Consider the following 15,397-nt stretch of genomic DNA (forward strand, 5'->3'; position numbering starts at 1 on the left):
GCCAACTGCTTTCACAAAAATAAGTCTGAATAATCAAACAACCAAAAAGTTCATTATTATCAAGAGATTTATTAAAAAGACTACTGCATGCATTGTAGAATTTCTTGACTACAATTATGTACAAACAATACCATAACAGTTCACTACATAATCACTACACTACAACTAACACACACACCATGACTACAATTCTCTTATTTCACAGCCAATGCCCTCATTGTGTAAATTTACCGCCAAATGTAAGTCAGCTTACAAATAGAGCAGAATAGGAACATGGATTGCGAAACAAGAGGATTTTTTTATTCTGAATAGTAGTAGTTGGAATTTTTTTTTCAAGACAACTGCAGGAATGTCATAATATATATAATATGTCAATGTCTGTGTATTGAAAGTTCCATGTCATTAATTAATCAGTGTATTATACGGAATGTTTTTATTCAAAATCAGGCTGTGTCGTCATAGATTCAATTCCGGACTGTCGGAAAAATAGCAACTCTCCCAAAAACAGGTTTTTATTGTCCTGATCTGATTTTTAAAGTCCAAATATTTTTGTAAACACATTTGAAATACCAGAAAACAGTATTATACCAAGGATGCCGTTGGAACAGCAGTATATTGTAGTTCGTTTAAATTGATTAATTGTCCTTTGAATACCTAGATTTCCTGAAATTTTAAAGCTACATTTGCAATGATATCCATGAGCTACTATGAATTTGGTACTAAACAGATATTATATGAATCTAAATAATGTTGACATAAATACAAAGAACATACCCTGCGTATTAAACAACGCTTTTATAAAATATATATATTGATTAAAGCCAGTCATTGGAAGTTAATGACTTAACGAATATCAAGATTAAGAAATCTAAAAAACATTTAAAATGAATAAAAATCTAGTGCCTGAATCGGTCACTAGAAGCCTATATATGATGGCAAAAGTACCAATATATATCGAAATACATATCAAAATAAGTTTGTTTAAAAAATGTCTTTGAATGAACATTAAATATTAATTGAACTTGTTGCCAGTTGGATGCCTCCTCCTCCGATCTACATCAGGTGACCGTTGCACGAGTTATCAATTTCACGTGAAATCTGGCAAGCTGAGCACGGGCCACAGAACGTCTCTAGAATGCAATCGTTGCACAACGAACCCTGTGGAAACAACAAAGTTTATACATATGTTTGAAAAAATATAAAGTTTACTACTGGTGTCTGGAACAAGCAAAAAGCGAACAGATAGACGGCAGCAGATATTAATCTTGTGTTTTCGCATCGTTATTGTTTATTTTTTAAATCCCCAGATTTTTATAATCTAGGGGTTGGCAAGTATGTCAATAGCTGGAAATGGGCGTGGCTTGTCAAAAAGGTCACTACAGAGGTACTACTCTACTATTATTAAAATATTCCTTTAAGTGTTTCTAGGAAAACTTTAATTTATTATTAATAAATATTAATTAATCAATTAAGTTTATTCAATTAATGTATTAATTATCAATTAAAATTATTTATGTTTGCACACAACATACCTGGATATTAAGACGAGTTCGGACCTTCATCCGGATGGCTATCATGGCGGCTGGAACGCAACATGGTGCACAGCAGTGCTCACCGGCTTTGGTGGATACTTGGCAGGCGAAACATGGCCCACAGAACATACCACACAGGCCTAAAAAATAATTTACATATATTAAAAATCATATTTTAATGTCCTGTTTAATTCTTCACTGCCAAAAATAGATATTAACAAGCCTAGTCCATAATTTTATTTTAGTGGCCCAAAGTGCAAGCCCCTGCATCTGCCTCTGTATGTTTAAATGGGAATACATTGTGTGGATAGAAAACAGCCTCTGTACTATTGTTTCATAATTATTTTATTATAAAATAAACCTGTGTAACAAATAACTTACAAGAACCAATGTCTTCAAAACAGCCACAAAGACTTGTGCTCCAATCACGTTCAGTGACCTGAAATTAAATTAGGCAATAATTAGGGTGTTGCTGTAGGCCTACACCTTTGAGAGAGCCCCAAAAAGGGGGTCAACTTCTCCAAAACGCAAAACACTACAATCAATTACAATACAGTAATTCAACCAATCACTGGCGCACATAATTTGTTGATAAATAAACAATGATTTAAGCAAATGCAGAAGCAACAGAGCGTGACATACAGCTGCGCATGCCTATACCAATTATCTTCATTTGCGTTATCTTAGTGTTACGTAATCGCCCGCGGATTTCAAGCATGTGCTTGGCCAGTTCCGCGTCCACTGTGAACGTACCTGTACCACAACTTGGCTTTGAACAACGCCTGGTTGGTGAGTAACAACAGTGGTAGTCATCTGAAATATATAAACAAACAATTTATGATTATTATTAGAATAAACATTTAATAACAGAGTGCTGACCAATGCTACCAATATTGTAGCGGTCGTGCTGCTGGAGACGATATCGTGTAAACTGCCTCAACCAATATCATCAGTCGGGCCTACACCTTGAAACACCCATCCACCAAATAAGCCTGTTTTTTGCGAATACCGTTTGCTATAATCTTCAAGTTTGTGTAACACTGGATGGTGTAGACAGCTTGACTACAATCTAGCCTTACCTTATTATAATCCATCTTTAATCTTGCAAGACGTAAGACGAAGATCGACTCCTTTAAATAAGTAAATTAACACAATAAAATGGCAACAGCAGTACGTACGGAGAACAAGTGTTGTATTGTACTACTGTATACAGTGTGGCCAGCGATCGAAATCAAATTATGCTAGGTGGCAGCACAAAATTATGCCAGATTATGCCAGGCACAATTAAGGCCAAAATAGCACAAAACCAATGTATTAGAGGGCGGTGTATGGATATGTTTTATTTACCACAAAGGTTGGAAGCCAAAAAAAAAAAAAAAAAAAAAAAAAAAAAAAAGGTCTTCATGTTTTTGGCTAAATTATGCCAGATTTTTACAAAATTATGCCAGATTTTTTCGAAAATATGCCAAATTATATGCCAATTCGCTGTAAAAATGCTTTTTTCAAATTATGCCAGATTATGTCAGATTTTCTAAAATTATGCCTAGCATAAATGCTAGATGCCAGATGGGTCAAAATTATGCCAGACGGCATAATTATGCCAGATTTGGCCACTATGACTGTATAATATTATGAAAATGCTGCTGGGTAATAATGTACGCATGCGGGGAGTGTTTCCGGTGTAGTTGTTGCCGATATCTCCGCCATCCCGATTGAAGGATATATTGCAAGTATTTTGCGTTTCAATTACTTCCGGGTCACCGGGTGATCTCAATCTATTCCCTGGGAATTCACTCTTCCTTGATCTTATATTACTACTCCATAGATGTACGGTATCAATCTCAAAGAGTTATTATCGGTGATCCCTGAAAGCTATCCAATCGGTGCGCGGTTTACAATTTTTATTTGTTCTATAAAACGAATATAATGAATACTCTGACGTTTTATTTTTCTATGCACGCCGCCGCTCCCTGAAATGAATTGATCTATTATTCATGGCAATTCCCTCGTTTGCAGCAGGTATGCGATTAATGCTTCGTAGTCATTAGTTTCGTCTTAATTTATTCCCATTTTTTTTTATTATCAAAATGCATATTTCGCGACGGGTCAATGATCGTATTACGGTCTGTATACTGTATATTCATTACTTTAATATATACCGCTTTTATACATTAATATAGTAACTCCTTGATCTATCTAATTGATAACAAACAACCACTCGATATTACTTGCGAATTGTTTCGTAATAAATACTCACTCATGTAGAGTTCACTTTTGTTACTTTTACTTTGTATTTTTATTTGTACTTTTATTGTTTTATTTGCTTATTAGATACGGTATTATAGGGTAATGCGTTTAAGAGCTTCGGTTCATTGCATACGTACCCGTTTTGTATCAAATACGTTTTCCGTTCATTATGATTTAGATTAAACTTATAGAAATATTCTTGTAAAAGAAATACTGACTGTATATTCTGTTGATACAAATAAATGGTACGTACTATAGTAGGCCCTACCGCGAATAATAAATATCCGATAACGAATTGATAATTGGCATTCCAACCTGAATTCAGAATTTACAGGACCTTTTTTAAACAAAAAAAAGCCACTTTTCCACATTAAGGCCACTACACTTTATTCCTATAAAATATGCAGAAAAGCTAGGTTTGTAAAGAATTTATACGATAACCGTAAATTCGTGAACTTAACGCAGGCTTGTACCAGCAACCGGGAGTCACAAATTAAATATTCACACACATTTAGAAGCATCTACACATTATTACAATTCATAATAATTGAATATCTTTTATATCAAAAAACACGATTTTCAATGAAATTTGTGTAACAATGTGAATAAAATATATTAAAAACTGGACGACATTATTACCCCTAATATTCTCGCATCTCGTAAAAAAATCCTTAAAATTCAGTTTTACCGGTATCTCCTTTTCTTCTTTCCATTCTCGAATTGATTTCATCGGGGTTTTAAAAAATAAAAATAAGTAGTCGGGGAATTATTTCGCCAGAGTGCATAGCTATACAACAAAACAACCTTATTGCTACACATTTCTAAAATTTTATATCAAAAAAATACAATACAAAACTATGTTTCTCAACTTAAAAATCAGTTTGATTAGCAATAATGCTAAACAAAATTTTTTAATGAATTTTTTCCCCAGATAGTATAGCACAATAATTAAAATATTAAATGTATGGGTCAAACACGAGTTCAAACGAAAAAAAAAGGAAGCAGTAATTGTCAACTCGACAAGTGTGAAAGTAAATCACATTACAAGAAAATTCTTTGCATTTATAATTTGTCGTGATTACGTACCATTTCTACACTATTATATTTATGAATTTAAAAGCAATAACACATTCGATTTTTCTTTAGATCACCACAACAGCTGTGTATGCATTTTAGAATCAATAGATATTGTTATGATGGCCGATGCAGTTAACAATGAACAACAATACTGGTTCCCACACTGATATCCACTACTCGTTCGAAAACATTTTCATCATCGGATGATAGCCCTACGTCACCATCAGAATCATCTTCAATATTACTGTCATCATCGTCATCTAACCAAGCACCCCCCCCCCCCCCCCAAACGGCATCGACAACCTTTATTTACTTCACATTCGCAAATGTTTCATCGACCTCTCAGTTACCACTATGACACTCAACTAATCACTACTGAATCGTTCTATACATCTGTAATGAAAGCTTAAAATATCTGTGGCATTTTGAGGAGTGTTATATTGCACAACAGTGCTTGTATACAGAAACCTCTCCCAGGATGTAAAAAAGAAAGAACAAAATATACGTAAACAATCTTGTTTATTGCGTTTAGCTTTTTCATTTTTTTTCATTGACTCATTAAATCATAGGTTTCAATATTAAAGATTGTGTAAACATATGACCAAAATGTGTACTTGAAACTAGGAAACAATAAAGAGATAGAAGGCTTGACAGGTATTATATCATATTAATTGAACACTGCTACCTGAAAAGGAAACTATAACCTAGTTAGGAAATAATATCATTTTGTTATAATCATGTAGTTTTCAACAAACTGATATGAATCGTGAATTATTTTTCCTTTTTTTTTCAGTATTATAGGCCTACAGGTATTTAAGTCAGAAAACAAATAGTTTGTTGTTATTCATTTTATACAGTTTATAATGTTAAATAATTACCCAGGATGCCAAGTTAAAATGCAAACCTATAACCAGGATTGATATAAAAGGCAGCGCAAAATAACCGGTTAAAAACTTCCACTGAATTCGGTGTATTTAACCGTTTACTGTCTCTCACATCGATTGCTTATAAAAGTAGAACTCTCCTACAGTATATTGAAGAAACTCACTCGAGATCATCCAACGAAGTGGTCCCTTGTATGGGTACTCCCATGCATAAGAGTTTATCGTAAAGGCGGCGAATTTACACAGACGAGCGGTAAACGGTAATATATAATACAAATAATATAGGATATTTCTTATGACCATTTACACACAACGCGGAGTGTGGACGGGCGGTTTCCACTCAGTATAGATACAGATTCTACGTGGGACGACAAGCTACGCGGTTTTCCGCTTAACGTTACCGCCCTGTGTAAATTGATCTTGTGCGTCAACGACCTCCATAGTTTAATTCAAACAATATTTCCCCTCGTCGTCGGTTCACAATTGAAAACAGTGTCTTCACGGCGTCTGAATAGAGATGCCCCAAAGGAGGGTTCTACCATTATTCTACTGTACTGACAATTTGGCTATAGAAATAAGCTCGAACCATGAACAAATATGATTTCTATCAATGCTTGCATGTTTTTATTCATCGTTTCTCATGAGTAAATAATTCTCTAAACGTTTAGTCGATTTCAGTGACAATTGCTGGTATTTTTCTTCTTTATGTTAGTGAATTTCACTTTTTAGGTTTCTTGTGACAAAACGAAAGGTTTAATGACTGACCTGGGGAAAAACCGTAAACATCAATTGTTGTCTTGTCACAGATGAATTGATGATCAGAATACCTACATTCCTCAAATAAGCTTATGAAGAATGTTATTATTATGTCCAGTAAGATGTTGATAGGAATACTTTTTAATTTGACAGTACTTTCCCCATATTCTTAATTCACTGTATTTCCTCTTCACGAATTTTGCCTTATATTATTGTTACCGATTTTAAGTATTTCCTGCTTATAATGATTTCCACCTTAATTGGTTGCTCCTCCTAAGAATTGCGGGCAAACAAAATTCTATTGATCATAGTACATTCCAATAAATATCGATCTATAGTTTCCCCTGTTTCATACTTTTTGGGATTTTATTTGTGTTACACGAGCTTATTGAAAATAAGCATTTTCTTATCAGTGGGGGATAGTTTAAATTACACAGTAAAATCTCTATTATTTTGTACACAATGTTGTAAATAGAGAGAGGCATTTCCTAAAAACTATGAAAAATAAACGGTGTGGTAAAAAATGTTATCAGAATCAGATGACTAAATATAGGTATTTTATAACTTGAATTTTACGTTTCTAGTATTTTTATTCAACTTCAACAATAGCAACAATTATCCACCCTATATCCACCATCTTTTTTCACCTTCTAGGGAGTCACCAGACATGTTATTACATTAGGTTAAACTACCTAACTACTGAAAAAAGGTCTTCCTGGTATTTATAGCAGAATTTTGCCAAATTTTGTATTTGACCATTTTAAGGGAAATTAATGTTTTTTTCGTCTTGATTTCTATTACAAATATTTGATTTATGTACAATTAACCAGATATCATATTTAAAATCCATGCCTGTACCTGAGCTTTAACAAGTGTAAATGCTACAGTCGATGTGTTGCACTGAATTCTTTAGCTTGTTCTTGCTTAAGTTATTTTATTTATATGGCAACATTAGATTACGTTCTTAAGCCGATTTTCCACTAAGCGAATTTGTTTGCGCGGATCGAAAGCGCCAGCCAGGATTTGGAAGATATATCACGAATACGCATATCATCTGTTTTGTATAAGCTGACGATTTTGATTCGCGTTAACAAATTCGCTTAGTGGAAAATCAGCTTTAGACCATGCAGGAAATTTATTTTTTCCTCCATGTTTAGACCGTCGCAGTAGCAGTTAAGGATGGCTTCTCATTAAAATATTTCCTATTCTGTTACAACGTCAAATAACGCGTTTATACGTTAGTTGACGACGTATTGGTTGGGAGTCTGGATGGCTTTATTTTTATGGATGAATGAATAGATGGTATGAAGTGAAAATATGCATTTTCCTGTTAATGCCTGCGATTTGATTGGTTCATTGTGAATCGTCTGAGCAGCGGGGTCAACACACCTCAACCATGGATTAAAGAATAGAAGGATATGCATCGACGGTGACATCAAACGATTTTACAACGCGCTTGCCTATACTAAAGCACTGCTGTCAATCAAACAAACACGCTCATTGAACTCCGTGTCTCTAACCGCGGCCGTCTGTAAAACGCTGCGAATCAACTGTTACATTTTTTGAGACCAAAACGTAACCATGTAGAAATCGTATGCGCAGTCTGAATGTTCTATTGACATGTCTGCGTCGATGATTAATTGACAACAAAAATATATTGCTGAACAATTCTGTTTTAGTTTCATCACAATCGGACTACGAAAAGTTCGCTTTCTTACGACTGGTAATTTTAAGTAGTTGGTAATATTAATAAAATATGCAATTTTTATATTTGAATTATCATTATTTGCCTGCCATCTTCTGTCATTAAAAAATGCGTTAATCTATAGAATATTAAATTATGCATTTGACTATGTATGTTGTTAGCGTGGCCGGTGTTCACACATACAACAATCGTGTTTTTAATATATGGCTAAGCAGTGGTTTCTTCATAAATCTCCTTAATTATCGATGTGATTATATTTAAATTGTAGTGCCTGGTGATTGGCTAGTGGTTATGTCATCCACATCACATCCAATCACCGGGCCTAATTGAATGAAAACAGCGATCCCTGATCCGGGATTGGCTGGCTATGTATAGTTGCGATACGTTACCTAGCGGTCGTTTTGAAAAGTACACGCAGGGCAAACTTAATCACGAACAAACGAAGTACCTATTATTATTCACACAAGAAGTAAGACAACGGTGAGTATATAGATCATGATTAAATGTCGTATCTACTACACTTAAGATTAGCAGTATCAATGTCGGCAAATCATATGGTGCACTAGTAAGCCTAGAAGGCCTAGGCCTAGTATTCTTGCTGATTTTGTAATTTTACATGTAGGCTGAGACGACAAATATTTATTGTCTCAGATGTAGGGCTACTACAGGTCATAAAATGCTACTTTAATGTCATAAAAACATTAGCGAAGATCAATCGCGGCAGAAACCTATACTAATTACAATTATAGCATCTACAATTCTAAGCCAATAACAATATAGTATTGTTTTTATCTGGTATATTGATGAAGTAGGCCTACACTAGGGTCTTCACAATAACATACAATGTAATTTAATAACTGTTTTCAATAAAAATTATACTCAGTGGCGTGAGGCAGAGGCCTGAAGCCACTTGTTTAGGAAACCTAAGTGGTCCTCCAAGTTTCAAAGATCGAGGCCTGGGACGTTTTTAGCATTTTCGACATATTTTATGCCTGTTCCTCTGGGCACTGCTCATGGGCCCCAAGCTTCAGGGCCCCTGGGTTTAGCCAGTGAGCGCACATATTCGTTACGCCACTGATTATACTGTTCAAATATGTATGAATACATAGGTGTAACAATATTTTCTATTTTCTAGATAGAAAATGAGCAATCACCAGTTGTGTCTGCAAACGATTTGTAGGCTATGTGGTAGCAGTAAAGTTTCTATGAAGGACCGGAAACCAAAGAACGCGCGAAAGAAGCGTAGCCAACAAGGTTAAATGTCGTTGCACATGTGCAGTAAACAATATATTAGGCATGCGACCGTTTCGTTGTTACCATGCGGTTAATTAAACTGTAACATTGTGGGCGGTCCGCGGTCTGTCGGCGAGAGTCAAGGAACCCTTGATCTCACGTCGTTGCATATCCTTCTATTCTTTAATCCATGCCTCAACACTCTGCATACCAGAGTTTCATTAGTTCCAAATAAACACTATTCAGTGTGACATACAAAGATGTCATTACCTTCACCTTTCGAAAATCGTCCGTTGGTCCTTTTCATTCCTTGTGTGCACCTCCTCAATTCATACAATACACTTTTGTTAACGTAGGGATGTGTCTATAAAAACTCACAATAAGTGCAAGGCCTGCGTAATCTGCTTAAGCCTAACAATGTAAGTTGGTTCCCACGAACATTAAATGAGCATTATTATTATTTATGTGTAAGTTGTAAAACAATTTTTTGGGTCCTCCTAAATACCAACCAAGCCCTATCACTAATTATAACCAAGCCCCATCATCAGTATAAAGTGTAAATTATATAAAATAGATCATATTTAGAGTGTTTATCTTATTATATTCATCAATAACGACACGATTAACAACAATTTTCAAATTTTTTTTACAACAAAATAAAAAGGCTTGCTTACAATTGAGAAAACTCATAATTGAGGGCTTGGTATTTATTTTAAGACTAGGCCAAAAACTGAGCAATTCTACGAAAAAACAACGATTTTGACCATATTTTAGGCTTGAAAACGACACTTTCATCATTCGTTAATATCGGCAGAAAGACAATATTTGCGGCTCATCTTGACAAACTAAACACATCAATGAATTCAAGATGCAAAACAATGGATAAATCTTATCTTTCTACATTGTTTATAATTAGGTGTCTTACTTAAACTGGGAGATCATCATGTCAACTAAGATACCCATTGACTTCGGTAGGATATGAATTATATAGCAAAACGATAAGTTATCTTATGCATTTCATCACCTCTAGGCCTATATCCTTTTATATATCCTCTTTTTTGCACTCTGCGTGATCGTTTGTGTGCATTTCATTTGCTCTTTTTTTTTCAACTTGTTAACCTTCACACTTGACAATCCTAAACTAAACTTTTCGATTACGCAAACAAACTATAATTTCATTAAATGCGAAATATCTAAAATGGTTTTGATTTCAAAATGATGAATTAAAGCAAGAACTTACTTTGTTTGAATAATTCGGATTCTTTAAATGAAAGGCGATTAACGATCTCCGTGCGTGGTTTAAATGATGCCAGCTAGTTCAACACAGAGAGAAGCGGCCAGCTAGCGACACACCCAGCGTATGGCGTTCACGATTACGGCTAATGAATATGCATGAGATTGAGTTAGAATTCTCCACCATACACTGAACGAGCAGAAGAAGTAGTAGACTGAACCATGACGGAGGTCGAGTGAAAATACATCGAATGATGCGATTTTTTTTAAATTGTTGGAGAAGAATGTTAGGCCCAATTCGTGCACTTTGGGAAAGCAAGAGAGTGTTTCAATGAACCCCTTTTTAAACAAGCTTAACTGTGACACGTGACAAAACCCAGCATTACCTAAATAACAGGACAATTTAAGTTTCAAAAATAAAATATCTGTAACCAAGCAAAATCGAAACTAAATTGTGTGTGGTTTTTTTTACTGATAACGATGCCATGGTGGTTATCATATATATGGATAATTCTAAACGTTCGGAATAAGATATAACATTTTGTTTTGCTGCGTTACTGTACAGTATTCTTATTCTATCATTGTTTTGAATTCTGTCACATAAAGCTTGGTTCCCACTAGGACGCAACGCAAGGACGTAAGTCGCAACGTAAAGCTTGGTTCCCACTAGTGTAACACTCTGACCATCAGGTCAACAACCCTTTTTCACTATTTCTCCCTACTCCATCTATTAACATTCCTAGTGGTTTCTTCCTATCCCTAGGTACTCTTTGTTCACTACCCTATAACCCACATCCTTAATAAATTACTGTTTCCTCATCATCAAGGAATGTTCCCTTTACTAAATAGTCCCCTCCCAGTACATGCATATTAATTAGGACCGTTCCTTAAAATATGGATGTACTGGTAAGAAGAGAGAAGAGAAGGAAAAGAGCTTGGTAGAATAAAACATAGAATAGAGAGAAGAAAACGTATGTAATATAGCCAGAACAGACTGTATTACATTGCATATTTAAATAAAACTGTATCTGACCATAAACCATATTTGCTGTTGGTACATTTTGTGACTGTGTGAAATCCTGCCGCTGAGACTATATGATATAGTAACGGGTACACTAAAATACCACCGTTACACTAGGACGCAACGCAAGGACGTAAGTCGCAACGTAGCTTGGTTCCCACTAGAACGCAACGCAAGGACGTAAGTCGCAACGTAAAGCTTGATTCCCACTAGAGAGACGCAACGCAAGGACGTAATATAGACCAACGCAAGCGGGTTGACTAATGACAAGAGAAAGTTCGAATCATATGAATCTCTTGGTGCAAATTTTGCAACCACACAGTGATTTTTAATATGTACCTAAGCGAGCTGTTTATCTACTTATAGGTTCATACCAAGTTCATGAAACCCAAGTCTTGTCATCGTCCATTATATAGGGGGGTCAACCATTAGAAAAGAAACAATAAACTTGATTATGACTAAAACTGAATTTCCACAATTATTGATTACATTTTTTAATCAAAGAAATTAAAATGACATAAACTAGTATAGTATGAGCATTTCCATACTTTGTAATAATTACCATCTATTCATTAAACAGGTCACAGAAAGATAAACATAACCATTACCCGAGTGATAAATGGTAGATCCCAGCTTCCTAGCATTCAAACATAGGTATCTTAATTTGGCAATTGTGAATATAAAACACGATATATAGAACTAAATAACACCTAATAATTGTTCCTTATATATCAAACATTAGAATGATATAAAAATTAGAATGCTACTTACAATTATAATAATAAAAAATTAACCCCAAACTTAGCTATAATCCAACGGTTTGCCAACTGAATGCTTGATAACACAGGCAAACCCTATTTGAATTTTGCCGCGTTTTTGAGGATTTTTTAGATTTGTTCAAAATAGATTTTGCTATTTTGACACAGTCTATTTTAAGCCAATGCTCATAAGAAAAGTATGATCTTATAAATTGCAAATAAAACACTGTGGTGCTTTAGAAAATAGGTAAAAAATTGACCTCACACTGTCAGCGGGCAATGGATGGTGAGTTTTAAAACGTAAAATGACACATACTTTTTGTAACTTTACAATTTTAAACATATATCATAATGTTCAGTATTGTCTACAGTTTATTTTGAGCTACTATCCAAAAGAATCCGATTTATATTAGCCGAGATATTTAAGTGGGAACATGAAAATCAAGTGTTTTGTAGAATATCACGATGCGAAATCAGTGGTATTCATGTCCCAGTGGAGTGTGTTGAGGCAATTTAGCTATTTCGTTGCTCAAGAGATTCATATGATCCATCGCTTGTGATTGGTCAGCTCACTTGCGTTGATCTTACGTGTTGCGTCTCAGTCTCAAGAGAGTGGACAAGGTATAAGCGATGACCAATGACAAGCGATTCAAATCCATCGCTTATCGTCAACTCGGTTGCGTTTGGGTGGTTTGTTTTAGTTTATGTTTATGATTCGTTCTTCTCTTTCATTTTTTCCGTTTAATAACACATTTTGTGGAACTTCGAGGAAAATGACTAAATACCAAAAGTATTGACGTCGAACTGTGGCAACTATAGAAAGAATATAAAAGCATGCTTTCTTTTGTACAAAAGTTGGGTTAATCCGTTCGGGTCGTTGTCAAACCATGGGAGAATTATCGCTATTGTATTTCAATGTGTTGTATGCCTTTTGTTGACTGCGGCTGTTGAATTATATGGCAAATTTAATTTTCAAGATAGCTAGTAGGCCTACACGGTGCATTGTAATTTCCATTATATTGGATAATAAAAGGAATCTGTAACTCTGAAACAATGAAAAGAGTTTTGAATTAAAACACGTATAGAGGGCGCCATTGTGATTTAGGTTTCCTTCGTAGAGAGTCGGTAGTACGTACTCAAATAGAACATTTGGTTCATATGAGCAATACTTCATGGTTATCAATATTTTCCGTACCTCTCGTGTTCAAATTCAAAATGATAATAGATTTAACTTAACCTGGTAACTTAACTTAGGAAAAATATATAATGTATTGATTGTTTACAATATTAATAACTCCAAATTCAACAAACATTTATTTCATCAAATGCCATATACAAATAATACTGATCATAAAATGAGGACCGACCTAGAAGTAAACTTGTTTCAGTTGGCCCTTTAACATGGTTACAAAAAATAAAAAGAACAAGTGAGAATAATGAAGCACGAATAATAATATATAACAACAATGGAATGTGTAATAATGTTAGTAAAAGATATTTCTTTACTCATAATGATGATAATGATAATCCGGGTGTCTTTTTTGAATTAGCACCATCTACTGTAACTAGAGGCCACAATTTTAAAATTAAAAAAGTTCATAGTAAATCGAAACACAGACAGAAATTCTTTTCAATATCTGCAGTAAATGATTGGAATAGTTTGCCATATCATATAGTAAATACATCCTCTATCAATAATTTTAAAACCCATCTTGAAACACACTGGAAAACCCACAACCTAAAGTTTGAGGAAGATGTTCAAAGAGGGACTCACAAACCTTAACAGGTTTATAGTCTAAAGGTCAAGGTAAATCAAGGTAAATAATTATAATTATTAACACTCATAGAATGTATATGGGTCATCTCCAGAATATTGTTTTACCATTTTTAGTATTACTTACTCATTTTATGTATATATTTTTCTTGAGCCAATACTATTTATTGTATGTGCCTACTTATGAAATTAAATGTATTCTAAATCTGAATTTAAATACCGATACTCTACTAGTGGGCGGATGAAGGGAATTGCACTAATGGACGAAACATTTACGGCCGGTCCATGCACTGGGTATGCACGAAAGGTTGTTCAAGATTTTGAGACTTTCAAGTTGGGAAAAAGGAATTCCAGTAACTCTTGGCAATGATAAAAGATTTAATTTTCATAAAACAAAAATAACGCATCGATATCATTCTGTTTGAGGTCTGTGCGTCAGATTCTACACAGCGCCCCCATGACGGAAGAAAATATGACGTACAGATTCTACACAGCGCCCCTATGAAAAGAAACATGATGTACAGATTCTTTGATACATACAGGATACACTCTATCTTTGAGGATACCTTTTTTTAAATACCAGAATACTTTAGTTCCTAAGTTGTGTATCTATTGATAATGACAGTTATCAAGTTATGCACGGTTCTACGTGACACTTTTCAACCACTTTTTATCAAACAAAAGAACTTTCTAAAAATTGTTGATTCAAAATTATAATAAGCCGGTGAACAAATATTTATTTTAATCCTAGTCCAAAATCAACCAAACATGAACATTCATCCATGGTACATGAGTAGAGAATGAGGCAGTTTGACCCTAACTCTACACCCACCCACAGTTATGAGATTATAATATTTAGTTGCTCAAAAACAGTAGGTAATGTAAAGTTGAATATAACTTTGGAGTATGAAGTTAATGACTTAATTTTTTAACCAAAATAATCCACTTTCAAGATAATCTGTTGTCCTCTGCAGTGGAATTTTCGGATAAAATGTAACCCGTGATTTGTTGTCGCATTGAGAAATAATCGTGCACATATTGGTAAAGACGAACTGAACCAAATCGGTCAATTATGTCTAGAGGATAGAATTTGCCAACTCAAACTTAATCATGTTCATAAGATTTTTTATGGAAAATCAGTACCTTATTTGACTGAAAAGTTTCAAAGAGTTTCATC

At 34.5% G+C, this 15,397-nt stretch overlaps 1 protein-coding gene across 3 annotated transcripts; it reads right to left on the reverse strand.

The window, feature by feature from the left end:
* Positions 1–49: 49 nt before the first annotated feature.
* Positions 50–10,795, reverse strand: LOC144852026 (placenta-specific gene 8 protein-like). Of its 3 annotated transcripts, XM_078709705.1 has the most exons (6): positions 10,675–10,779; positions 2,612–2,662; positions 2,286–2,345; positions 1,914–1,971; positions 1,533–1,672; positions 50–1,158 (listed from the first exon to the last, which is right to left on the reverse strand). In XM_078709705.1, exons 2-6 carry the CDS (start codon positions 2,624–2,626, stop codon positions 1,054–1,056), a joined length of 378 nt encoding a protein of 125 aa, XP_078565831.1. In that variant the 5' UTR covers positions 2,627–2,662; positions 10,675–10,779; the 3' UTR covers positions 50–1,053. The 3 variants fall into 3 exon arrangements, with proteins under 3 accessions (XP_078565831.1, XP_078565832.1, XP_078565830.1); XM_078709706.1 differs by lacking the exon at positions 2,612–2,662 and having other exon boundaries at positions 10,675–10,795; XM_078709704.1 differs by lacking the exon at positions 10,675–10,779 and having other exon boundaries at positions 2,612–2,765.
* Between the last annotated feature and the right edge of the window lie 4,602 nt (positions 10,796–15,397).

This window comes from Antedon bifida, chromosome 9 (assembly GCF_963402885.1).
Source record: "Antedon bifida chromosome 9, ecAntBifi1.1, whole genome shotgun sequence".
Lineage (NCBI taxonomy): Eukaryota > Metazoa > Echinodermata > Crinoidea > Comatulida > Antedonidae > Antedon > Antedon bifida.